The 27,847-nt window shown below is 46.9% G+C and overlaps 1 protein-coding gene across 1 annotated transcript in view; it reads right to left on the bottom strand.

The window, feature by feature from the left end:
• Positions 1-3,100: 3,100 nt before the first annotated feature.
• LOC149278881 (ubiquitin-conjugating enzyme E2 L3) overlaps positions 3,101-27,847 on the bottom strand; it is a 101,610-nt gene continuing 76,863 nt past the window's right edge. Inside the window, exon 4 of the mRNA XM_089501623.1 lies at positions 3,101-5,719. Within this exon, the coding sequence (XP_089357749.1) occupies positions 5,565-5,719 (155 nt within the window). The 3' untranslated portion in view covers positions 3,101-5,564. The remainder of the gene's footprint in view (positions 5,720-27,847) is intronic.

The following is a 27,847-nucleotide window of genomic DNA, read 5'->3' as shown; positions in this document are numbered from 1 at the left end:
GACGAGAGCAGAATAGAGTGGGACTATTACTTCCCTTGATCTAGACACTATACATCTATTGATGCAGCCTAAAATTGCATTGATCTTTTTAGCTGCTGCATCAGTATTCTCTTGACTCATGTTCAACTTACGTTCTGCTTGGACTCCTAGATCCCTTTCAAATGCAGTTTCATTCAGCCAGGTGTCCCCCAAAATCCTATATCTGTGCATTTCAGTTTTCCATAGTTAATGAAGTACCTCACATTTCCCCGTGTTGAATTTCATTTTGTTCATTTGCTTTGGCCCAGCTTTCTAGTCTATTCAGGTCCTTTTGAATTTTGATCATGTCCTCTGGGGTATTAGCTACTCCTCCTAATTTGGTGTCACCTGCAAATTTGATGAGTATGCCCCCATTTTTGTCCTCCAAGTCATTGATAAAGATGTTGAATAGCACTGGGCCCAGGACAGAGCCCTGTGGGACCCCACTGGTCACTTCTCTCCAGGATTAAAAGGAACCATTGTTGAGCACCCTTTGGGTTCGACCAGTCAACCAATTACAAATCCATGTAACAGTTACCTTGTCTAGCCCACATTTTACTAGCCTGTTTCCACCAGAATCCATTCTGTCACTGAGTGGATCTTATGGCTCAGTCCCCAGTGATGACAACATATTTGGTTCATAACTATAGATGATTTCAAAGAGTGAGTGTCCTGTACCCTAATTAATTGTTCCATTGAAAACTATTGCCTCATGTGGCAACAAATCATACCAATTTTCCTGCAAATAATTATTTTAGCATCTTAAATATTGCTCCAAAGAAGAATTAGCTAATTCAAGTTGCCCATCCGTGGATCTACTTCACTCCCAATTTCTTTTGTAACACTTTCCACCAATAGGTGCCTTCACTCGTTCTCATATTGGGGGAGCATGGATAGTGCCCACCACTTGCATCTGATTAACCAAGTCATCCTTGTTGATTAGGATCACAACTAAAATAGCTGGCCCCCTCGTTGCCTCTTCCACTTTTTGGACAATGAAATTGTCTTCGTGGCAAGTGAGGAATTTGCTAGACCTTGAGGATTTGGCTGAGTTTGACTTCCAGCAAATATCAGGATAGTTGAAGTCACCCATCACTACTACATCTCTTCTTTCTGAGTGGGTGGTCATCTGTTTTAGAAAGGCATCATCCAATTCCTCCATCTGACTTGGGGGTCTGTAGTAGACTCCCACCATAGCATCCTTGTTGTTACACTGCCCTTTAATTTTTATCCAGATGCTCTCCACATGGCTTCCAGTATTGATATCCTGGATCTCTGCACTGGTGTAAATGTACATGACATATAGTGCTATTCCTCCTCCTCTCTTGTTTGGCCTGCTTTTCTTGAAAAGGTTATATCCCTCTGTTTCTACATTCCAATCATGAGACTCATCCCACCAGGTTTCGATGATGATGATGATGATGATTAACCTTTATTTATAAAGCGCTGTAAATTTACACAGTGATGCCTATTATATCATATTTGCTTTGCTGTACTAGGAGTTCAAGTTCATCTTGCTTATTTCCCATACTCTGGGCATTAGTGTAGAAACATTGCAGACCATGCAGCTGTGGACAAGTCTACATAGAGACCACCAAACACAGTGTCCAAACATGAATCAAGGAACACAAGAGACACTGCAGACTGGGTCAACCAGAAAAACAAGAATTAGTAGAACATATTATAAACCATCCTGTGCCTAATATGCTATTTGAAAACACTGAAATGCTGGACCATGCCAACAACTATCAGGTCAAAATGTACAGAGAAGCCATTGAAATCTATAAATACCTGGACAACTTCAACAGGAAATAAGAAACCCTTAAAGCGAACAAACTTTGGCTACCAGTCCTGAAAAACAGAAAAATCAGGACTCACCAAAGGCAAATGAACATCACTCAGTGTCAGGCCAGCAGACAGTGAATCATTAATTAAATAAACACTCTGAAGGGATGAAGGCTCCCAACACCACCATCACTGGGCCTTTCCTGCACGGTGGTGACAGCGAAGAAGGCAAACAGCATACCAGAAGCCTTCAAGGCCTCCAGCACTGACACTTCGCCTCCTTGCCGCCTCAGCATTCTCACTGCCGCCATAGAAGGGCTGGGTGGTGGTGCCGGAGGCCTTGAAGGCCTCTGGCACTGCTGTTTGCCTTCCTCGCTGCTGCCACTGCTGAGGGAAAGGTCTGATTATGGTGGTGTTGGGGGTCAAGAGGCCTCCAACACTGCCATTCGGCTCTTCTATGGCAGTGGTGACGAGGCCAAGGCTTGGCCTCCAGCACTGCCATCGCCACCCGGATTTTCCAGTGGCAGTGGCAGTGGTGGCGAGGAGGCCAAGCAGCTGCACCAGATGCCTTCAAGGCCTCCAACACCAGCACCCGGCCTTTCCCGCAGTGACAGCAGCAGCAATGATAAGTAAGCAGGGGAAGAAAGGTAAGTGGGAAGAAATAGTCTGCCCATGTGGTTCCAACACAGTTGAAGACCTATCTCATTACCTATTGGAGTGTCCAATTTATAGATATAAGAAATGCCCTATACAAAGAATTAGGATTGTTATCAAACTATGATTCTGATTTACATTTTGTTACTAGGGGGCACCAAACCAAGTATCTCTGAAAAGGTAGCCGGTTTTGCTTTTAAAGCATCAATCATAAGGAGGAAGCACTATAAAGATGATGGTTGTGTTACAGGAAAGATCTGAATCTCTACTATCTCTGAATATTTCCAGCTTTGTAATTCAACCATATATAGTATTAGCTTCCTTTGGGACTCTTGTAGGGAGTTTCTAATTAGTCCTCTCTAAATTACCAATCCCAGAATTCCACAGGATGTAATTTATAAGATTACATAGCAATCTGTAAAATGCTCTGAAACCCTTTGTGACTGAACAAATGGAAATAAATATTCCAAATAAATAAATAAATAAATAAATAAATAAATAAATAAATAGGATGTTGCCATGGCAGTTAAAGTGGAATCACAGTGTAATAATTACATAATGTGAATGGGACCCAGAAGTCCAAATATATTGCAATAGAACATACAAAACATGTGAATCAGCTCCCAGAAGCAGAAATGATTGTTTCATTGTAATGACAGTATCTAAGTATGATATAGGCTATCAATGTTTTTCTTTTACACTCTACAAACTATTCCTATGCATCAGCACTGGACAACTATGAATTTTTAACAACAGTTATTTGGATTACTTACATTCTTCTGTTCTTTTTTCAGAGTACAAGTTCACACATGTTCAGTTTGATCTGAGAGATTTTCAATTTAAAGACACTGGTATTTATCTACAAACAAGAATGCAAGGAGGCAGATTTTGCACTATGAAAGTAACAAGAACGACACATACATAGGTATAGAGCTGTGTATATGAAAAGGATGTAACCATGCCAACAGATGCAACTGGCAGATGATTCAAGAATCCTACAATGAGATGCAAGATTTAAATAAACCAGTTTCATGTGCATTTTTGTTTATTTTGAATATGTGTGGGCAGGGCATAAAACAAACCAACTTTCTTAAATGAAAACACCAAAAACAAAATTATGGTAGTTCATGAAGCCTGAACACATCTATATTTAGAAAATGCAAGTGTTCGTTAAGTAAAAGTAGTTTTCTTCACTCTAAAGGCCTACCAAAGAATTTGCTTGAGAACACTTAAAACAGAGATGCTTCCTATTTAACATACAAAGAGTGGAAAAATCCTTCTTTATTTTGGGTTATGAAGCATCTTTAAACATTTTTTTTAATTATTTGAAATCAAAACTTTTAGTACAGGAACGGGATATACAAAACATTAAAATACAAGTTTTTTCTGCTGCTCTACATTTTGACAGGGTGTTTCTGTTGTTGTCAGTTAAGATGTTCTGGAGTAATACCAATGCAGGCATAAACCACTCCTCTCTTTGGCCATCAGGGATATAGAGTTGTAAAGTCCAGGCAATAAAATTTAAATTGCATTAGCTAAAGAATCCAGGCTTCAACCTTGTTAACATGTTTGCCTGATCAAGAAGCCAGTGTAAGAAGCAACATTAGGATTATATAATATATTTTATTCATCTTTATTTGGCCCAGTCACCATTTTGTGGACTTTTGATGCTGTTATTATTCTGCTGTAGGGCCAACATGGTTACTCCTGGATATTTTCTACTGCTCTATTAGCCTCAATGTGACAAACACAGTGACAATGACATTTTTTGTCATCTACCTGTGTATGGTAGGATTTACTAATGCAATCTTTTGAACAATTTTATAGGTACTTCTTTGTCTCTCAGGATCTCATAGCGGCCAAATGTTTTCTCGAATCAGACATGAAACTAGAAATCTAGGAAGTCACTTGTAGGCATCCATCCGTGAAGCAGTTTAAAATATTATTAATAAAATGTAAAGATATTAACAAACTTTACTTACATAAGCAGTCCTGTGACTGAAATAAAATTTATCAAGTAATCTCATTCTAGAATTGAAAGTTTCATAAAAATATTTTATAAATATGATCACCATACCTATCTGACTATTGGCCATTTGCAGCTCAATGAAAATTGCTTGTTTATGATGACTGGACAATCATTATTAGGGGAAGATTTTCATCCTGTAAGAGAAATTCTAATGACAGAAATCTGGTTTTCCAAATTTAAGGTTTCCAGAAAGTATTCCTTCTGTAACTTTCTCATACAAAAGGGGGTAAAATGGGAGATGTTTTCATTTTGGTATATCCTGGTTCCTAATTTAAAATTGTTCCATTTGAGTTTGTAATGCTATGTTGAGTAATTATTTATTCTACACACCCTGCATAGCTTAATAAAAATACTTTTAAAAGTTAAAAAAATCCTATTTCTTTGCTACAGAATAACCTGTATATTTTTTTCAGAAGCATATTATAATCCTCCAAACATACCAATTTTTGGGTTACCCACTTATCAAATATTCTTGAAGTAACTGTAGATAGGAATGGTGCTCAGTTCTACTACAGAGTTCATGTAGTAGATTTTTTATCTCATGAGAAACCTTGAATTATGTTTCAAACTGCAGAACACAACATTTAAGAGAAAGCCTAACAATCTGATTCTTTCTCTTCCTCTTTGTCTCTTTTTCCTGGGACAATCTAATTTCGTGAAGATACCAGTGTTTGGGTTTTGAAGGGAAAGAAGACAGAAATACCATTTAAAAAAAGGAAAGGAAGAAAAATAAGAAATAACATCTGCAATCTTTGGAATGTTAAACAGCAGATTAAAATTCTAAGGTATTTTTTTAAAGTTCTGACAAGAAAAAGATACAACCTCTGTTAAAGTGTACTGAAGCAGTGATTTTGAACAAAGAAAAGCAGCACTAGAACTTCTAAAATTTTTAATTTTTTTTACAGGTTACCTAGGCCACTTTTGATTATGAAACTGTAGAAAGTTAATAAAGCCACAAGTTACCACCAAGAGGTGGCACTTGTCAATTTTCCATAGTGTCCTGCTTTTTGATGAGTCTGAAATGTACTGCTCCAGGTCTTCTTACACACATTGTTGACTTCAACTTGGTCACTTTTTTTTAGTCCACTGGTCGCTTTTCACCATATTTCTTTGTAAATTCTTCAGCATTCTTACAGAATTTTTTACGATCTTTAGAGTATTCTTCAGCTAGGTCAGCCCGAAGTGGATGCTCGGGCTGGGGATCATTCACCAGTGCTATGAGGGACTGGATTACTGCCAGGAAAGGAAAAAAAAAAAACATAAATAATTAGATAGTATGTATGAAGTATATGTGCACATGTGCATAAATCAGATTTTGCTCTTAAAGATTACATCAATAGAGTATAAATTCTGTCATTCTTTATTAAGATTCAAGCTGTGTGGGGACTTGATAGATTGCAAAATATTTTGTTTAAATAAATATTTAATCCAGAAACTACAGATGGATGCCCCATTCTTAGGTGTGCTACCTTAGTAAACAAGCAAAACCGTAACTCCCCAAAACCGTGAACTGTTGACTTTCTAAATGTAACATGATATAAATATATTAGCAATTATAATAGTGCCCACTTTATTCTGCTTTGGTTAGACCCCATCTGGACACCATCAAAATTCAAAAAGAATTTTGGAGAAACTGGAGCGTGTCCAAAGGAGGGTGACTAAAATGGGGAAGAGTCTGGAAACCATGTGCTATGAGGAAAGACTTGGGGAATCTGGTGATGTTCAGCCTGGTGAAGAGAAGGTTAAGAGGTGATATGATAGCCCTGCTTAAGTACTTGAAGGGATGTCATATTGAGGATGGGGCAAACTTGTTTTCTGCTGCTGCAGAGAACAAGACCCGGAACAATGGATGCAAGCTCCAGGAAAAGAGATTCTGGCTCAACATTAGAAGGAACTTCCTGACAGTAAGGGCTGTTCGACAGTGGAACACACTCCTTCCTCGGAGATTTTGGTGGAGTCTCCTTCCTTAGAGGTCTTTAAACAGAGGCTTGATGGCCATCTGTTGGTGATACTTTGATTGAGATTTCCTGCATGGCAGGATGGCCCTTGCGGTCTCTTCCAGCTCTGGGATTCTATGAGTCTACGGAAACTGGCAACATCTGGATTAAAAAGCCTCACTCAGACATGATTCTCTCTAGTATGATATCCTATCATAGCACTAAAGTAAGTTTACTGAATAGAAAGAAAATCAAATCAGGAATATGGAAAGAAGATGGAGGTTGCGGTTCTACCCTCATTAGAAATTGTAAAAAAAAAAGTAATAAATGGGTGAGTTCTACAGTTCTTGTGAATTTTACAAAAGTTTGGAGATAGGTATATGGTGTTCTGTCTTCTCAAATTGTTCCAAGGAATAAAACTGTATATTTGGAACAAACACAAATATGAATCTTTCTGTCACTGAAATAAATATGAAGACTGGTTTGGAAAAAAGAGTTCTGCATATAATAATAATAATAATATATTTTTATTTATATGCTGCCACTCCCACAAGATTGAGATGGCTTACAATATTAGATAAAATACAATATAAAATACCAATTATATTAAAATGCATTACCTGAATAATCTACCCAGTCTGCCATGGATACAGACTACGATAAGAGAACACCCAAATTGCCTGGCCCCTTGTCTCATAGTTGACCATGACAAAATATCGTAAATAACAACAACAATTAAAACAGTTAAAATAATTGACAATCAAGCCAGTCTGAGACAAGGGGATGGGCAATTTGGGTGTTCTCTATCATAGTCTGTATCCATGGCAGACTGAGTGGATTATTCAGGGAAGGCCTGTTGGTAGAGATCCATGTTGACAGTCCTTTGGAAGCTATCAAGACTGGTGATGTTCCAGATGTCCTCAGACAGGGCATTCCATAATTTGGAAGCGACCGATGAGAAGGCCCTCTGGGTAACCCTTGTAAACCTGGTCTTTATTGATTGAAGAACGTTTTTCACAGAGGACCTAAGTGTGCAGGGTGGATTGTATGGAAGGAAGCGTTCCCGCAGATAAGATGGACCCAGGCAATTAAGGGCTTTAAAGGTAAACACCAACACCTTGTACTGTGCCTTAAAACTGAAATTTATAAACTCTTCCAGAACATTACCAAACAGCCTGAAAAACCCACAAAAAATTATGGATGCCAACCATGAAAGCCTTCGAGTTCCTTGTTATGTTGAGCTGGAATCGCTTTTCCTGTAATGCATTCATTGTTCCGCATTTGAGTCTCTGGAGCAGCAGAAAACAAGCTTGCTCCCTTCTCAATATGACATCCCTTCAAGTATATAAACAGGGCTATCATATCACCTCTTAACTTTTTCTTCTCCAGGCTAAACATCCCCAGCTCCCTAAGTCTTTTCCCATAGGGCTTCATGGTTTCCAGACCCTTCACCATTTAGTCACCCTCCTTTGGACACGCTCCAAGTTATCGGCATCCTTTTTGAATTGTGGTGACCAGAACTGGACACAATATTCCCGGTGAGGCCTGACCAAAGCAGAATAGAGTGGCACTATTACTTCTCTTAATCTAGATACTATTCTTCTACTGATGCAGCCTAAAATCGCATTGGCCTTTCTAGCTGCCGCATCTCACTGTTGACTCATGTCCAACATGGTCTACTTGGGACTCCTAGATCCCTTTCACACGTACAAGTCTCTCATTCAGCCAGGTGTCCCCCATTCTATATCTGTGCATTTTATTTTTCTGCCCGAAGTGCAGTACCTTACATTTCTCCATTTTGACTTGCATTTTGCTAACTTTGGCCTAGTTTTCTAGTCTATTCGGGTCATTTTGAATTTTGATCCTGTCCTCTGGAGCATTAGCTATTCATCCTAATTTGGTGTCATCTGCAAATTTGATAAGTATGCCCCCAATTCTGTCATCCAAGTCATTGATAAAGATGTTGAATAGCAATTCGGCCGGTTACCCAATTACAAATCCATGTAACAGTTACCTTGTCTAGCCCACATTTTACTAGCCTGTTTGGAAGAATTTCTTGGGGAACCTTGTCAAAGGCCTTACTGAAATCAAGATATATTATACTCAATATCTCTCTCTCTATATATATATGGACAGGTTGCTCACATGTAACAGTATTTCTTCGAGTGGTCATCTGCAAATACATACAAATGGGTTTACTGCGCCTGCGCAGAGCTATTCGAAAACTTCTGGAATCACTGGGCAAAGTACACTATGCAACTTTTAGGCGGTAACTCCGTCCACCCGTTATAAGGCCCCTGCATTCCCGCTCTTTCCCAAGTTCTGAAATTTTTCCACCAAGTAGGCAATATAGAAAGAGCCAATAAGAGCAGGACACTGAGGGGAGGACGGGTGGGATTTGTATGTATTCGCAGATGACCACTCGAAGAAATACTGTTACAGGTAAGCAACCTGTCCTTCTTCGCGGTCTCTGCGAATCATACAAATGGGTTAGACTGACAAGCTAAGGTAGTGGCGGAGGGAGTGTCCTGAACCCAAAGTTAGGTTCAAACAGTGTCATTTTTATTTCAACAATAAACCCTGAACCCAATAAGCAAACTGTGTCAGTCTTTTTGTTACCTGGATAGCACAAGATAAGGTAATCACAGTGTCAATAGTGCAAACACAAGGCAAGCATGGTGATATAGCAGTCAAGAATAACACACCTGAAATTGACCCATGAGGTAGGGGCCATTAAGTCATTAAGGGCTTATGTAAACTCTAAAAATTCCTTGACAACTCAAGCATCGGTTAAACAACCATACAAATGTAAACAATTGAACATGGAGAGCAGTGTCATTAGTGTAACCCTGAAACCAATACTGCCCTCCCAAAGGCTGCATCACGTTTGGCCCTAGTGTCAAGCCGGTAGTGCTTTATAAAAGTCAAAGGCTGGGACCAAACAGCAGCTTTACAGACATCCTCCAAGGAAATCCCTGACAAAAATGCGGAGGATGCCGCTACCGCCCTAGTTGCGTGGGGCCGTACCCCAGCCGGTATCGGTCTGCCCAACAGCTCATAGGTGGAGGTGGATGGTGGCGGCCACCCATTTCGACAGTCTCTGCGCTGATACCGGCAGTCCCTTTTTCAGTTCTGAGTAGCACTGAAAAAGTCTCTCGGAACAGCTAGAACCCGAGGTCCTGTCCAAGTAGAAGGCCAAAGCCCTCCGAACGTCCAAAGTGTGCATACTGTGTTTAAACTCAGTGGTTGGGTTCGATGCCAGGGTAGGTAATACAATGTCCTGACACATATGAAAGGCCGACACTATCTTCGGCAGGAAAGTAATGTCAGTACAGAGAACCACCTTGTACCTATGGAACCTCAAAAAGGGCTGGTCCCTTCTCAGGGCACAAAGCTCACCCGCACGGCAGACAGAGGTGATGGCCACAAGGAAGACAGTCTTCCAAGTCAATAGTCTCAGGTCCGCTGTAGCCATGGGTTCAAAGGGCTTGGATTGTAGAGCAGACAGCACAGTGTCCAGGCTCCAAGCTGGGGCCGGAACCGAAACCTGGGGGTGGAGGTTATTACAACCTCTCAGGAAACTGTTCACCAGAGGGTCCCTGAAAAAAGAAGGTTTGCCATCATACTGAAAATAAGAACAAATGGCACACAGGTAGCACTTAATGGACGTGAAGGTTAGCCCCGCATCCACAAGTGACAGCAAGAACTCCAGCAGCACAGGCATTGTCACTCGATGCAGAGAAAGGTCTCTTTCAGCAAGGAATTGCTGGAACCTCTTCCATTTGGCGGCGTAAGACCTTTGGGTTGACGGTTTTTGTGCAGCCAGGATCACCCTCCGAACCGGATCAGGTAGGTCGGCTAGGGACGAAGCCTCCATGCAACAATCAGTAGCGTCTCGATGTCCAGGTGCCGGATGCGGCCGCTCTGGAGAGTGAGAAGGTCGGGACGGGGTTCCAACCGGAGAAAGTTGTCGTTGGAGAGGTGCAGCAGGAACGGGAAACACGGCTGCCTCGGCCACCATGGAGTGATCTGGATCGCATCGGAGTGATCTATTGACATCTTCGACACCACTCTGGTGACCAGCGGGAATGGAGGGAAAGCGTAAAGCATCTCCCCCGACCACGCAAAGCCGAATGCCTCTCCAAGAGATCTGTCGTCTCGCGTCCAGGAACAGAACTGGGAACAGTGGCTGTTGATGGCGGTCGCGAACAGGTCGATTCGGGGAGTCCCCCATCGAGAGAAAAGGTCGCCTACCATGTCCGGGTGGAGCCTCCACTTGTGACAGGCTGAGGAGGCCCTGCTGAGTTGGTCCACCAATTCATTCTCATCTCCCGGAAGGTGGATCGCCTGGAGGACACGCCTTGGGATGCACCAATCGCAGATTCGTACAGTGATGTCGAGGAGGGTTCTGGACTTGGTGCCCCCTTGTTTGTTGATGTAGTACATCACCGTCATATTGTCTGTCCTCAACAGCACCACCTTATTGGAGACGCTGGATTCAAAGGCTCTCAGTGCTTTCCCTACAGCTAGCATCTCGAGGGCGTTGATGTGGAGAACCCTTTCCTGTGGGGTCCACTTCTCCTTCATGTAGAGGTCAAGGAGATAAGCGCCCCACCCTTCTAAGGACGCATCCATAGTCAAAGTCAACTGCAGTTGAGGCTGAGTAAACGGCATGCCGACGCAGACGTTGTGGGAGTCTAGCCACCACAGCAGGGAAGTGGATACCGGCCTCGGTACGTAAGCCACTTGGTCAGAGGGTCTGTCATGGGATCGAAAACCGACAGGAACCACGCTTGGAGGGGCCTGAAACGGAGCCACGACGGTTGTCAAGGCCATGTGACCCAGAGCTACCTGGACGTCTCTGGCCCTCACTCTCCTGTGGGCTAGGACGACCTTTGTCGCCAAGGTCAAGGCTAGGAAGTGGTCCCGAGGGAGATACGCGGTACAGTCTTCGGAGTCGGGGACGGTTCCAATGAATCTGACCTGCTTGGACGGGGTCAAGTGGGACTTTTCCGTGTTGACAATGAGCCCAAGAGAAGACAAAAGTTCAGGGCAAAGAAAATCGCCTCTCGCAGCTCCTCTTGCGAAGAAGCCGCAAAGAGCCAGTTGTCCAAGTATGGAAAAACCATGAAGCCCTTCTGGTGGAAGTAGGCCACTACTGGAGCCATTCACTTTGTGAAGACTCTCAGAGCTGAGGCCAAGCCGAAGGGGAGAACATTCTAGTGATAAGTGGCGGAGCCGATGGTAAAGGCGAGGAATCTTCTGTGGGATTCCTGAATTCCTATGTGGAAGTAAGCATCCTTCAGGTTGACCGTCGCGAACCAGAGGTCCTGGTGGAGCAAGGGAAGAATAGAAGCCAAGGTTACCATGTGGAAGCGACGGTATTGCAGAAAGGCATTCAGTCCCCTAAGGTCCAGGATGGGTCTGATTCCACCATCCATCTTCGGTACTGTGAAGTACCTTGAGAAGAAAGAATTGGACAACTGTTCAGGTGATATGGGTGAAATTGCCCTCTTCAAAAGTAAAGAGCACACTTCGTCGAGAAGGGTGTCCGAGGGGACGGTGGAAAGGAAAGCTCCAGTTGGAGGGAGCTTTTCGAATTCGAGGGCATAACCCCTACGGACGATGTTTAATACCCACAAGTCGGTAGTGATGGAGGACCAGGTGATGGCGAAGGGCTTTAAAATGTCTAAGAAGCAGAGAGGAGAAGGGACGAAGCACGCAGGGAATCTTCATGTCCTCTTCTTACCCTGGTCGGTATCCTGCCGGCTGTTCTTACGATACTGAGCAGGAAAATTGCGACAGAAAGAGGATGACTGAGACGGATACCTCTGCTGCTGAGTGCCCTGCTGGCTGAATTGGCAGTCTTGACAAAAGGGCCTTTGCGACTGACCTTGCTGTTGCCACGGGCGTTGTCTCCTCCAAAACTGAGAGGTTGAAGGGATGGACATGCCATGCTTCTTAGCTGCCGCCTTCAATCTGAATTTCCTATTCAGTCTGCCATCTGTCTCAGTATGAAACAGGCCCAAGTCATCTATAGGCATGTCCTCTATGGTGGCCCGGACGTTTGGGTTGAGGTCCGATCCTCGGAGCCATGCATGACGCCGTAGAGCGATCGAAGCCGCCAAGGCCCTGCCCGAGCATTCCGCAACGTTTCTGGAGGCTGTGATGAGCCAGCTTCCAATAGAATGGGTCTCGTCCCTAATCTCCATTAGGGTGCGCTGGACAGAATCCAGAACATCTTGGATAATGGGGGAGATTCCCTCCATCAGGGTCTGGACGCAGGCCCCCATACAGGCAGTATAGTTAATCGCCTTGAGTGCTAAGGCTGCCGCCGAGGAGACCTTACTGGCCAAACCGTTGATCTTCTTGGCCTCCTTCTCCATGGGTGACGAAGCCTGTGTGTGGGTCGATGTTTGCTGAGCTCCTTCCACAATCGCAGAGTTCTGGTGAGGATGAGATGCCAACCATGGGGCGTTGGGCGAAGACACCCAGTAGAGGGACTCTATCTTGCGGGACAGTCCGAGCAGCGATGACGGGGTGTCCCAGGAATGCTTGACAATAGTCTCCAATGACATCAGCAGTGGTATGGAGGGCAGTGTTTGGATGCGACCGTGGAACCAACGTTCAACCGGGTCTTTGGCCTCCTCTTCCAGGTATGCCAACTCGATATCGAGAGCACGAGACATCTTAATAACATGCTCATTGAAAGAGTAGATGTCGTCAGTCGGTGAAGCCGGCTCCGGCTGGAGGAGCCCTTGTGGAGAACCCTGCAGGGACATCTCTGGTTACGAAGGACCACCAGAGTCAAGCAGGAGGTCGGGATCAGAGTCGGAGCCGGCAACGTCGGAATCAACCACTGTTGTGAGTTGATCCTTGGGATGGCGCGTGGGCATCCAGGAGGGCGTCTTCAGGAACACGGCCTGGGCGTCCCATTTATCCATCGGAGTCCGTCCCTCTGTCCGAGTTGGGCAGAGCTTGAGCTTGGAGGTGAACTTCAGCAGCGCTACCTCCCTCAGTACCGCCATAAAGTACCTGTCCGTCTCAGAGTCATAGAAGACAGAATCATCTTCACGGTCCTTAGACGGAAACTGAGGGACCGGAGTAGGGGACCTTCTCCGAGTGGAGCGGAGATCCTCATCGTCAGAGTGCAGGAATGGGACGGTTGTGGAAGCAGAAGGCCCTGGCACCAAAGTCGCTTTGTCCCTGCCCGGGGACTGACCAACGTTAGTTGGCCTTCCTGAAGGGCGATCGTCCCGAGGAGAGCGGTGTGCAGAAGGCCAATGTTGGGAGTCTCGGTCAGAAGCCGCTATCTTCTTAGGGGGCGATCTCAACTGGGAGTGGGGTTGGTCCTGGTGAATCTTGGACTTCTTCGACGCCGAGGCCTCTGATGTTGAAGCCGCAGAGGGCCTTTTCTTGGCAGACCTTGGGGCATCACGCTAGTCCTCCGGTGGAAAAAATGGGTTGATGGTCAGTTCAGAGACTTTGGCTCCAGAAGACGGTCCTGTCTTGCCCGCTTTATCCTTCGCCCCGGTCTCAGCCCTCGATCCCGTGTCAGCCAGTTTGGAAGGTCTGGAATGGTCCTTGGAGGATTTGGAGCCGTCCTTGGACTTTTTGGAGCCTGATGTCGAGGTTGATGCCGCCTTATGGGACTTGTGATCAGAGGCCGCCCGTTTGGAGGTCATAGCCACGTCACCGGAGGCTGTCTCATCCCGGGCCGGAGTCGAGTCAGCAACAGAATGCGCAGACCCTAATTTTTTCTGAGAGTGCTTGGCGGGTTTGGAGGTGACACTGGGTTTGATGGAACCATGGGCCACAGCGAGATCAGCACTAGGTTCCTCGGAACCACAGGCTGAGGCGCTCAATGCAGGTGGGGCACTAGCAGGGCTATCTCGAGCCGCAACTGGGAGAGCCGTAGCTAATACCGAAGGAGCAGAGGATGGACGAGAGTCTCCCTCCCGAAACTTCCCTTGGGCAATCGCTGAGGTCAATTGGGATTCCTGGTTTTTTCTTGCTTGGGAGGACATGGACTTACAGAGTAAGCAGGCTTTAGGATCGTGGTCCCTTCCCAGGCAAAGGAGGCAGGAATGAGGGTCCTGTACCGGGAGCTTAGCCCTGCAGACATCGCATTTCTTGAACGGAGGCGACATGTCACCGAGCAGAATCGCAATCCAAGATCGAAGTCAACAGTCCAGAGAGTCCAACAACATGGGGGGAGAGTAGAAAAACCGAAGTCAAAAACAGTCCGAGTCGAAAAACCAGTGATCCAACACAGCTAACAATAGCACAAAGTTCCAAACAGCAGCTAACGCAGCGGAAAAAAGTGACTGGGGAAAGAGCGGGAATGCAGGGACCTTATAATGGGTGGGTGGAATTACCGCCAAAAAGTTGCTAAAAGTTGCAAAGTGTACTTTGTCCAGTGATTCCAGAAATTTCCGAATAGCTCTGCGCAGGTGCAGTAAACCCATTTGTATGATTCACAGAGACCACGGAGAAGAAATTGACGCCCCCTTGTCGTGGGAAGAGGCTTGCGTACCCTAATGAAGCTGTGAGCTATGCTGGCGGTGGTATAATAGCCGCCGGCAGGGCCCCCCATGCCAAACAGGTCACAACCGAAGGGTCTGACCAAGAGCGCCAAAGGGCAGGATGGACTCTCTAGCCTTATGGCAACCATCCTAGGAGAAGGAAAACTCTAATCCCAAACCCGGGCAGATGGTGCTTGTCTAACCCTGCAAGGTCAACCATCTCAGAGAAGGCAACTCTAATCAAACCTACGACCTGAGGACCTCGCTGCCACTGTCCATGCTTGTCAAGGCCTCAGCAGACGAACCTCTAAACCAGAGGTTTAGGCCAGTTCTGTACACGCTGCGCTCCACCAGAAAAATCCATTGCACAGGCTCAAAGGACACATCCAATCTCCGAAAAAACCCTGTAGCGATAGGCGAGGGATGAAACGGCAGGTGTAAAGATGCACTGGAAGCCGCAGACCCAACCCTGCATGTAGGCGGTTCAGGACTTTGGTCGCTCAAGACTGACCGGGGATGATAGTCTTGTTCGGCAGCATCCTGAATGACCAAGCAGCCTTTTTTAAGGAGAGCACTGCTTGCTCCATATGGAGAGGGGCCTAGAAAAGGTGGCATAAAGAAAGCTCATCCCCAACAACCCGGTTGGCTAGCCGCGGCCAACGGGAATCTTCTGATGCGGTCAAACAAAGACAAAGAGACAAAGGCACACACCAGCCTCCAAAGGTGCAAACAGACTAACGCTTGCATGCTGGAACATCAGAACCATGCAAGATTCTGCAGACAGTGGACGTCCTGAGCGTCGTTCTGCTCTAATAGCCCATGAATTGTCACGACTTAACATCGACATCGCTGCTCTTAGTGAAGTTCGTCTCCACGAGGAAGGCAGCCTTAAAGAACACGGTGCCGGCTACACACTCTATTGGTCTGGCAAACCCCAAACTGAAAAAACATCTTTCAGGTGTAGGTTTCATGATCAAAAATTCCATCACCTCCAAACTCGAAACCCTGCCAACAGGACACTCTGATCGCATTATCTCCTTACGCCTCCCACATGTTGTTCTCTTCAGTATATATGCCCCAACTATGCAAGCCGACCCTGCAGAGAAAGACAAATTCTACTCAGACCTACGCCACCTTATACAAAAAGTCCCTGCAGAAGACAAAATCACTATCCTAGGTGACTTCAATGCTAGAGTAGGAAAGAACTTCGAAGCCTGGAAAGGTGTTTTAAGCAAGCATGGTGTTGGAAACTGTAATGATAACGGACGTCTCCTGCTAGAATTTTGTACAGAACAGCAGCTGACTATTACAAACACCATGTTTCAGCAGAAAGACAGCCTGAAGACAACCTGGATGCACCAGATCCAAACACTGGCACCTCACTGACTACATCCTAGTGCACCAGAAAAATATTCGCGATGTCCATCATACCCGAGTGATGCCCAGTGCAGAATGTCAAACAGATCATCGCCTCATAAGATGTAAACTGAATCTTCATTTTAAGTTTAAACCTAAGAGGGGTGGCATCCTAAAGAGGAGACTCCAAGTCAACAATCTTCAACAAGCTGCCATGAGAAACAACTTTCAGGCAAATATGCAAACAAAACTTGAAGACCACCCTATAGACTCTTCTCCTACAGCGCTTTGGCAACATATCAAAAACAGCATCCTGCAGTCTGCGGAAGAATCCTTAGGGTTCTCCCTCAAGAAAAAACAAAAGTGGTTCGATGAAAACAACCAAGAGATCCAGGAGCTGTTGGCAAAGAAGAGAACTGCTCACCAGGCACACCTCGCCCAGCCATCCTGCCATGTAAGAAAAGCAGCCTTTCGCCTCGCATGTAGTCAACTCCAACACAAACTCAGAGACATTCAGAACAAGTGGTGGATCAATTTAGCAGAAAAGACACAACGTTGTGCAGATCTGGGTGATTCCAGAGGATTTTACGAAGCTCTTAAAGCAGTGTTTGGACCTACATATCAGACCCAAAGCTCCCTATACAGTTCAGATGGTCAAACACTAATCACAGATAAAGCTTCCATTCTGGACCGATGAGCCGAACACTTCCAAAGCCTCTTTAGTGCCAACCGAGTAGTCCAAGATTCAGCTATTCAACAGATGACACAACAACTGATGAAGAAAGAATTGGACATAGCCCCCACTTTGGAAGAAACTGTTAAGGCCGTACAGCAGATGAAAAACGGCAAGGCTGCCAGGATTGATGGAATTCCACCTGAAGCTTGGAAACATGGAGGTCATGCACTCCATGTTAAACTCCACAAACTCCTTGTGAGTTGCTGGGAAAAAGGCGAACTGCCATCAGATCTCCGAGATGCAGTCATCATTACCCTGTACAAGAAAAAAGGAGCAAAATCGGATTGCTTGAACTACCGAGGTATAACACTGCTCTCCATTGCTGGAAAAATCCTCGCAAGGATACTGCTGAACAGACAAGTTCCTGCCATTGCAGAAGAACTTCTCCCTGAAAGCCAATGTGGCTTCAGAGCTAATAGGAGTACTACAGACATGGTATTTGCCCTCAGACAACTGCAAGAGAAATGTAGAGAGCAGAACAAAGGACTCTATGTAACATTTGTCGACCTCACCAAAGCCTTCGACACTGTGAGTAGAAAAGGTCTGTGGCAGATCCTGGAACGACTAGGATGCCCCCCCACCAAATTCCTCCAAATGATCATCCTGCTACATGAAGAAGGCCAGCAAGACCAAGTCAGATATGGCGATGCTCTCTCAGAGCCCTTTCTAATAACTAATGGTGTGAAACAAGGTTTTGTTCTTGCTCCAACTTTATTTACAATCTTCTTCAGCATGATGCTCCAAAGGGCTATGGCAGATCTCAAAGAAGAAGACGGCATTTATATACGCTACCGTACCGATGGTAGCCTGTTTAACTTAAGTCGCCTGAGTGCACGCACTAAGACCCTAAACTATCTAGTCCGTGAGCTGCTTTTTGCTGATGATACTGCCCTCATTGCCCATATGGAAGCAGCTCTGCAGCATCTCACATCTTGTTTTGCAACAGCTGCAGAGCTCTTTGAGCTGGAAGTCAGTCTGAAGAAAACGGAAATTCTCTACCAGCCGGCACCACAGGAAGAACACTACCATCCCCACATCACTGTAGGCACATCTGTGCTTAAGTCCATCCAGCACCTACCTGGGAAGCATCATCTCCTCAGATGCCAAGATTGATAAAGAGACCAATCACAGACTGGCAAAGGCATATAGTGCATTCGGAAGGCTTCACAAAAGAGTCTGGAGTAACAAACACTTGAGGCAAAGCACAAAAATCAGTGTGTATAGAGCCATTGTACTGTCTATTCTCTTCTATGGGTCTGAAACATGGGTCAGCTATCGCCAACACCTATGACTCCTTGAACGCTTTCATCAGCGCTGTTTACGCACAATTCTAAATATACACTGGACTAATTATGTGACAAATGTTGCTGTCCTTGAGCAAGCAGGGATCACCAGCATTGAGGCCATGCTATTGAGGACACAGCTGCGCTGGGCAGGACACATTTCTAGGATGAAGGACCATCATCTCCCCAAAATAGTATTCTACAGTGAACTCGCCACGGGTCAGTGTAAAAGGGGCACCCCAAAGAAGAGATACAAGGACTCCCTGAAACAACATCTCAGGCTTGGCCAGCTAGATCACCAACAATGGTCCTCCCTGGCCTCGCATCGGGAGGCATGGAGACGCACTATCCACGACGCTGCAGCCTTCTTCGAAAGCTCACGCCAAACGAGCTTTGAAAAGAAACGACAACACAGAAAGAACCACAACCTGGAAACATCACCCAAGGAAACTTTCCGCTGTGCTTTCTGCAACCGGACCTGTTTATCCCGAATTGGCCTTTTCAGTCACCAGCGCGCTTGTACAAAGCACGGGATGAGTCCTTCCTGAATCTTCGTTTGCGAAGCAAAGCCAGAGATGGACAGGTTGCTTACCTGTAACGGTATTTCTTCGAGTGGTCATCTGCAAATACATACAAATGGGTTTCACTGCACCTGCGCAGTGCTGTTCAGAAACTTCTGGAATCACTGGGCAAAGTTTACTTTGCAACATATAGAAACTTTTTGGCGGTAACTCCGCCCACCCGTTATAAGGCCCCTGCCTTCCCGCTCTTTCCCCAGTTCCGCAATTTTTCCGCCAAGCAGGCGATGGAAAGAGCCAATAAGAGCAGGACACTGAGGGGATGGACGGGTGGGATTTGTATGTATTCGCAGATGACCACTCGAAGAAATACTGTTACAGGTAAGCAACCTGTCCTTCTTCTTCGTAGTCTCTGCGAATCATACAAATGCGTTTAGACTGACAAGCTTAGGTAAGCAGCGGAGGGAGTGTCCTGAAACCGAGCTAGGTTCAACAAAAAAACTTTATTGTTATACAATAAACTTTTTTACCAAAAGAATTGTGTCAGTCCTTTTGTTCCCTGAGGCCGTATACCTGAAAGTGACACATAGGTAACCATGGCAACACACAGGAAATCATAACACCAACCAAGGGCAATATATGGCAATAAACTAAGCCTAATAATGCACCCTGAACACAAGGAAGGTAAGTCGTGCAAGACTTATGTAAACTCGAGGAACATGTAAACAGCATGACCCTTAGCAAAGCATTTATGTAAAACATAATTCAAGTAACAATCAATGCAAGCCTAAGACCAACACCATCCTCCCAAAAGCGGCATCTTGCTTGGCCCTGGTATCCAGCCTATAATGTCTTATGAAAGTCAAGGGCTGGGACCAAACAGCAGCCTTTACAAACATCCTCCAGGGAAATCCCCGACAAGAATGCAGAGGATGCTGATACCGCCCTGGTTGAATGCAAACGCACCCTGGCCGGAGCCGGTCTGCCCAAAAGCTCATAACAGAGATGGATGGTGTTAGCTACCCACTTCGATAACCTCTGAGCCAACACAGGCAGTCCCTTTTTCGGTTCCGAGTAGCACTGAAAAAGTCTCTCGGAACAGCTCAAACCTGAAGTTCTGTCCAGGTAGAAGGTTAAAGCCCTCAGAACGTCCAATGTGTGCAAGCTGCGTTCCGTATCGGTGGACGGATTCGAGGCCAAAGTAGGCAAAACAAGGTCCTGACACATGTGGAACGCTGACACCACCTTAGGCAGGAAGGTGATATCAGTCCAGAGCACCACCTTGTCCTTATGGAACCTCAGGAAGGGCTGGTCCCTTCTTAAGGCACACAGTTCTCCGGTACGGTGGGCAGATGCAATGGCCACAAGGAAGACAGTCTTCCAAGTCAAGAGTCTCAAGTCCGTTGTGGCCAAGGATTCAAAGGGCTTGGATTGTAGAGCAGACAGCACAGCGTCCAAACTCCAAGCCAGGTCTGGTATCGAGACCTGGGGGTGAAGATTATTGTAACCCTTTAGAAAACTCTTAACGAGAGGATCCCTGAAAAAAGGTCTACCATCAAATTGAAAATAAGAACAAAAAGCAGATAAGTAGCACTTAATGGATGCGAGACATAACCCAACATCTACGAGAGACATCAGGAACTCCAACACGACAGGGGTCGACACCTGCTGCGGAGAGAGGTCCCTCTCCGTAAGGAAGCGTAGAAACCTCCTCCATTTGGAGGCATCAGACCTCTGGGTCGCTGGTCTCTGTGCCGCCAAAATCATCCTCCGGACTGGAGCAGGTAACGAAGCTAGGGACAGAGCCTCCACACAGCCATCGGTAGCGTCTCGATGTCCGGGTGTTTGATGCGGCCATCCTGGAGGGCCAGCAGTTCGGAACAGGGCTCCAGGCGGAGAAATTAGTCTTTGGAGAGGTGAAGCAGGGATGGGAACCACGGCTGTCGCAGCCACCACGGCGTGATCAGGTTCGCGTCGGAATGGTCCAACGACATTTTCGAGACTATCCTGGTGAGGAGAGGGAATGGAGGGAAGGCATAAAGCATGTCTCCTGACCACACGAAGTCGAACGCATCTCCGAGGGATCTGTCGTGTCGCGTCCGGGAACAGAACTGGGGACAGTGGCTGTTGGATACTGTCGCGAACAGATCTATTTGGGGGGTCCCCCATTGAGAGAAGAGGTCACAGACTGTCTCCGGGTGGAGCCTCTACTCGTGGCAGACAGAGGATGCTCTGCTGAGTCGGTCCACCAGATCATTCTTGTCTCTCGGCAAATGAATCGCCTGAAGGAGGATGCTTCTTGGGATGCACCAGTCCCAGATCCTCAGGATGATGTCTAGGAGGGTCCTGGACTTGGTGCCTCCTTGTTTGTTGATGTAGTACATCACAGTGGTGTTGTCTGTCCGCAGGAGAACAACCTTGTTGATGAGGCTAGATTCGAAAGCTCTCAATGCCTTCTCCACGGCTAGCATCTCGAGGGCATTGATGTGGAGGGTTTTTTCCTGCGGAGTCCACTTCTCCTTTACACAGAGGTCCAGTAGGTGAGCGCTCCATCCATTCATGGAGGCGTCTGTCAGGGCCAATTGTGGTTGAGGCTGGAGGAAGGGCATGCCAACGCAGACATTGTGGGAGTCTAGCCACCATAGCAGGGAAGCGGCGACTGGTCTCGGCATGGTAAGCCATCTGGAAGGAGAGTCCGTCATGGGATCGAAGACCGACAGAAACCAAGACTGGAGCGGCCTCAAGCGGAGCCTGGCCCATGGGTTTGCAAACGTCGTTGAGGCCATGTGGCCCAGAGCCACCTGGACGTCTCTTGCCTTCACCCTCCTGTGAGCTCGGATGACCTTTACTGCTGAGGCCAAGGCTAGGAAATGGTCCCGAGGGAGATAGGACATGCACTCTTCGGAGTTGAGGACGGCACCGATGAACCTGCCCGTCTGGATGGTGTCAGGTGGGACTTCTCGGTGTTGACAACCAGCCCAAGGGCGGACAGAAGGCCCAAAGCGAAGCAGATGGCATCTCGTAGTTCCTCCTGTGAAGGGGCAGCGAAGAGCCAATCGTCCAGGTACGGGAAGACCCTGAAGCCCTTTTGATGGAGATAGGCTACTACCGGGGCCATACACTTCGTGAAGACTCTCGGAGCCGTGGCCTGACCAAACAGAAGGACGTTGTAGTGATAGGCAGCAGAGCCGATGGCGAAGGCGAGGAATCTTCTGTGGGACTCCCGAATCCCTATATGGAAGTAAGCGTCCTTCAGATCGACCGTCGCAAACCAGAGGCCCTGGTGAAGCAATGGCAAAATAGAAGCTAGAGTTACTATTCGGAAGCGACGATATCTAAGAAAGGAAATAAGTCCCCTTAAATCCAAAATGGGCCTAATTCCACCGTCCGTCTTCGGTACAGTGATGTACCACGAAAAGAAAGATCTAGGCAGCAGTTCAGGTGATACTGGTGAAATCGCCCCTTTATGGAACAAAGAGCGCACTTCGTTGAGGAGGGTGTCCGAGGGGACAGTAGAAAAGAAAGCTCTGGTGGGCGGGAGCTCTTCGAACTCGAGGGTATAGCCCCTACGAACAATGTTTAAGATCTAAGAGTTGGAGGAAATAGAGGCCCATACGGTGACAAAGGGCCTAAGACTGTCCAAAAAGAACAAAGTAGATGGGGTGAAGTATGTGGGGGATCTTCATGCCCTTTTCTTGCCCTGGTCAGAGTCCTGCCGGTGGTTCTTACGGTACCGGGGAGGCTGATTGTGGCGGCCAAAGGAGGAAGAAGATTGGGATGGATACCTCTGCCAATGTGTGCCCTGCTGATGGAACTGCCAGTCCTGGTAAAAGGACCTCTGGAACTGATCTTGTTGGTGCTGCCACAGAAAGGGTCGCCTTCGGAACGGAGAGGCCGCAGGAGCAGACATGCCGTGCTTTCTTGTTGCCGCCTTCATTCTGAACTTCCTGTTCAGATTCTCATCCATCTCGGCGTGGAACAAGCCCGAATCGTCAATAGGCATGTCCTCAATGGTGGCTTGGACACTCGGGTTCAAGTCCGACCCACGGAGCCATGCGTGACGCCTCAACGCGATGGATGCCGCCATGGCCCTGCCAGAACACTCTGCCACATTCCTGGAGGCGGTAATAAGCCAGCTCCCAATTGAGTGGGTCTCATCCCTGATCTTGGTCAAGGTTCTCTGCACATCATCTGGGACATCTGAGATGACCGGGGAGAACCCCCTCCATCAAGGTCTGGACGTAGGCCCCCATACAGGCGGTGTAGTTCGTGGCCTTCACAGCTAGAGCAGCTGCCGAGTAGGCCTTTCTAGCCAGAGCATCAATCTTTTTGGCCTCCTTGTCCATAGGCAAGATGGCCTGTCGCTGGGTTGAGGTCTGTTGGGTACCTTCCACGACTGCAGAGTTCTGGCGAAGGTGCGAGGCCAGCCACGGGGCATTCGGCGAAGAGACCTTGTAGAGGGATTCTATCTTGCGAGGCAGTCCAAGGAGCATCCCAGGAACGCTTCACAAGGGTCTCCAACGAGGGCAGGATGGGTATGGAGGGCTGTATCTAGACTCGACCATGGACACGCCGTTCAACCGGGTCCTTGGCATCTTCCTCCGGATAGGCCAATTCGATATCCAGGGCACGAGACATCTTAATGACATGCTCACTAAAGGTCTGCACGTCGTCAGTTGGAGAAGCAGGCTCCGGTTGGTGAAGACCCTGGGGAGAGTCCTGCCGAAGGTCCTCATTGTCCAAGGGGCCATCAGAGTCGACGGGAGGATCCGGCTCGGAGTCGGATGCTAAAACATCGACGGCAATTCTCGCCCTGGGCTGGTCGGTAGGATGGCAAGCAGAAGGAAGCGAGGGCGTCTTCGAGGGGGCAGTCGCTCCTGGACGTCTATCCTCCCAGTACCGATCGTGCTTGGAGAAGAATTTCAGCATGGCCACATCCCTTGGCACCACCATATAGAACCGGTCAGTCTCCGAGTCATAAAAGAATGAATCGTCATCCAGGTCTTGAACTGGTGAGTGAGGGACAGGCGTAGGGGATCTCCGAAGTGAGCGAGACTCCTCATCATCTGGATGGGGAAACGGAACGGTGGTGGAAGCCGAGGGTCCCGGGACTGAAGACACATCCCCTCCGACGGTCGCCCCTTCGGTGTCAGCGAAATCCTCCCCGGGAAGACTGCCTTGGAGGGAATGGCATCCAGAAGATCGGCGACACTTACTGGAGACCACACGGTCATCCCTGCCAGATGGAGACTTGGACCAGGAGCGGGAGCGGTCCCAACGATCAGCCCTTTTGGATGGTGAGTGGGAGTGGTCCCGACGATCAGCCCTCTTGGATGGGGACCCCGAGAGGGCACTGGGATGATCCCGCGGTAACTTGGCCTTCTTAGCAGCTGTGGCATCCAGAGTCAAAGCAGCAGACAGCCTCTTCTTGCTCGACTTCGATTCACGCGGAGCATTGGGCAGAAAAAAGGGGATAGGTAGCTCAGAGATTCTAGCTCCCGACTTGGTTGCATACTTCCTCTCGGTGCCAGCCCTCGATTTCGAAGCCTCGGAGCCATCTGGCCTGGGAGGCTTGGGGTGTTCCTTGGAGGACTTGGATCCATCCTTGGACCTCTTAGGGCTGGATGATGAAGACAAAGCCGCCTTACAGGACTTATGGTTGGAGACCACCCGCTTGGATGTCATGGAACCATCAGTGGGGACTGCCTCATCCCGAGCCGGAATTGAGGTGGCGGCCGAACCTGCTGACTCTGACTTCTGAGGGTGTTTGGTGGGCTTGGAGGTGGCGCTGGGCTTAGTGGAACCACGGGCCACATTAGAAGCAGCACTGGGCTCTTCGGAACCCCGGGCAGAAGAGGTCAATGCAGGTGGAGTGCTGGCCGGGCTATCATGGGCAGGAGCAGGAGGTGCCGTAACAGAGGCCGAGGGCGCCGAAGATGGACAGGTGTCCCCCTCCCCAATTTTCCCCTGGGCAATGGCATAGGTCAATCGGGATTCCCAATTTTTCCTGGCCTGGGAGGACATAGACTTACAGAGTGGACAAGCCTTGGCATCATGGTCCCTTCCCAGGCAAAGAAGGCAAGAAGAATGCGGGTCCTGGACCGTGAGCTTTCCCCGCAGACATCGCATTTTTTGAACGGCGGAGACATCGTCGCCGAAGTCGACGAGCCAAACACGAGATCCGAAATCAAAGTCAACAGTCCAAAAAGTCTAAAAACATAGGGGGAGAAGAAAAGCCGAAGTCCAAAAAACAGTCCGAGTCAAAAAACCAGTGATTCAAAGCGAGCTAACAAGAGCGAAGTTCCAGAGAGCAGCACACGCAGCGGAAAAAAGGAACTGGGGAAAAAAGCGGAAACCGAGGCTTTATAGAGGGTGGGCGGAATTACCGTCAAAAAGTTTCTATATGTTGCAAACTGCTTTGCCCAGTGATTCCAGAAGTTTCCGAACAGCACTGTGCAGGCGCAGTGAAACCCATTTGTATGTATTCGCAGAGACCACGAAGAAGAAAGGTCAGTGACTGTCTTGGGATGGAGACGCTATTCATGGCACAAGTTGGAAGACCTGCTGTGTTAATCTGCCAGTTTGTTCTCTGGACAGATTGGAGGATGATCTTGTTATGAATGCACCATTCCCAGATGCGGAGTAATCTTGAGCTACATCTGGGATCTTATTCCTTCTTGCTTGTTGAGATAGTATATGACAGTGGTGTTGTCTGTCAAGAGGAGTGCTACCTTGTTTGAGAGAAGGGATGCTTCCTGGCAGTCGCTTTCATCTGGTACTGAAAGTTGAGCTTCTCATCCGTCTCTTTGTTAAGGAGACTTGTGTCATCGAAAGGCCTGACCTTCATTGCAGCCAGGCCCGCGGGCATGTCTTTGGAGGGCCACTGAGCCAGCAAGAACCTTGGCAGTGCAACTGGTGGAAAAGGCAATGGAGTTTTTGGGCACTGAGGATTGCAGTGGAGTTGGTCAGAATCGACTGGCAACGGTCACTGTCGAAGTCAAAGACCAAGTTTGAATCATGCTGGAAGAGGTCATCTTGGAACGAAGGCTCATCCTTCAGCCTAGCGTCTTCATCTGCCTTGCTCCTGAGGCTCACTTAGTCCCAATGAGGGGGCCAAGGACTTTCTTTAATTCGAACCTGCGGGCTTTCAACATCAACCCAACTGACTGGATCTGGGGTCAGAGTCAGAGGCTCCGGTTCCCAAATATCTCCCTCTGACTCAGTATTGAGGTAGACAACCTGGGAAACACTACTTGATGGAGTTGGGAACATTTCAGCTGGGGAAGAGAAACCGCTTGGGTTGGATTGGATCTGAGGGCTGCAGGTGAAGATTCAGCTGAAACCAAAGGCTCTTCATGGCTGGCTTGCCCAAGTGAGGAAGCAGAGTGGGCTCTCTTAGAAGTCGAATGGTCAGTTGGTAATAGAATCATAGAGTTGGAAGAGACCAAAAGGGCCAACCAGTCCAACTCCCTGACATGCAGGAATAGAGAACCCCGACTATCTCCTTTTGAGTACAAAGACTTATTCTTTGGGTGTCTCCACTTGGAAGTCTTTTTGGACACTCTGTCCCCTTGGTCCTTCTCAGATCAGGAAGCTTTCTTGTCTTTGGAAGACTTTTCCTGGGGCCTCTCTCTGTCTTTTTCCTTCTCCTTATTTGGGCCGCAGGAACAGAGCTCAGTATCAGGGCTTGCTCCCACAGGGCAGCCTTGAGTTTCAGATCCTGGTTCCTGAGGGCCTAAGTGGTCATGACCTTGCAATGTGGACAGGTCTTGACATTGTGGACCTCCCCCAACACAAGACACTCTGATCATGGTGATCAGAAGTGAAGAGCTTGGCACCACATTTGTTGCATTGCTTGAATGAAGCCATTTTCAACTGGAATTGAGAGGCAAATTCAGTAGGGAAATTATAAGCCAGACAGTCCAAGGTTGAGCGATCAGTGACAATCTCAAATCCAAAGTACAAAATAATAGCTGAAGTCCAGAAAAATGGTTGAAGTCCAAGCCGTTATGTCAATCTAAAAGTAAAACTAACAGAGACAAATTCCTCTCTAGCTGCTATCGCAGCGGACAAAAGGAATTAGAGTAAGAGCAGGAATAAAGAGGTTTTATAAGGATGGGCAGAGCTACCGCTAAAAAGTTGTAACTGATTTTCTGCTTAGTGATACTAGAAGTTTCCGAACTAGCTGCGCAGGTGCAGACACGACCCATTTGTGTGATTCGCAGACACCACAAATAGTTGTCACAACAACTTTAATTTACAGCATATTATTACATAATTTTACAGTGACTAATCAAGATCTAAATAGCCACCAGCCAATAAACTAGTTATAGATAATGATGCCTGTAGTTGTTAACAACCTTTGAATATATATTCCTGTGTTGAAATATGACTCAGCAATGAAAATTTAGCACTTGGGCTTCACATTCCCATCTCCTCTTCCCACATACAGGACGTGGTTTTTTCCCCATTTATTTATATATTTAATTTTTATTCTGCTCTAATCTATGAAGTAAAAAAATGGAAAAATAGACAAGATATATCTATCAGTTTAGAATGTACTGAAAGCATTGTCCTTCTGTTTCCAGCACAACTTTTTGAGATTTGGGATCTCAAATATAAGGAAGGAAGGAAGGAATTTATTATGACATGGCCAGCACCAAAATATAGCAAAAATACAAAACATATGTATGATTCACAGAGACCACGAAGAAGAAATATACATTCTATTCCAACAATGTATATCCTCTATATATCCAAGAAGCAGGGGAGAATGCCCACAGTCCCATTCGCAATAGCAGCGCAAAATTCACACATTATTATAAGACATTGGCATAGTCAAGTATTATAAAACGTTGGCACAGTCAACAGTCGGATACAACACCCTCATTTCTCAAAACTTTTTCAAGATTTAGGGGGGTAAATTAAAATGTTGGCATAGTTATACAGTTATCAACAAAATTTTTCAATGCCATATCTGTGACATTTATATAAAATGGTATAAAG

This window comes from Sceloporus occidentalis, unplaced genomic scaffold (genome assembly GCF_023333645.1).
Source record: "Sceloporus occidentalis isolate IW3139 unplaced genomic scaffold, rSceOcc1.0.p SCAF_177, whole genome shotgun sequence".
NCBI lineage: Eukaryota > Metazoa > Chordata > Lepidosauria > Squamata > Phrynosomatidae > Sceloporus > Sceloporus occidentalis.
The sequence above is the reverse complement of the archived record's forward strand: the minus strand, read 5'-3'. Positions and strand labels throughout refer to the sequence as shown.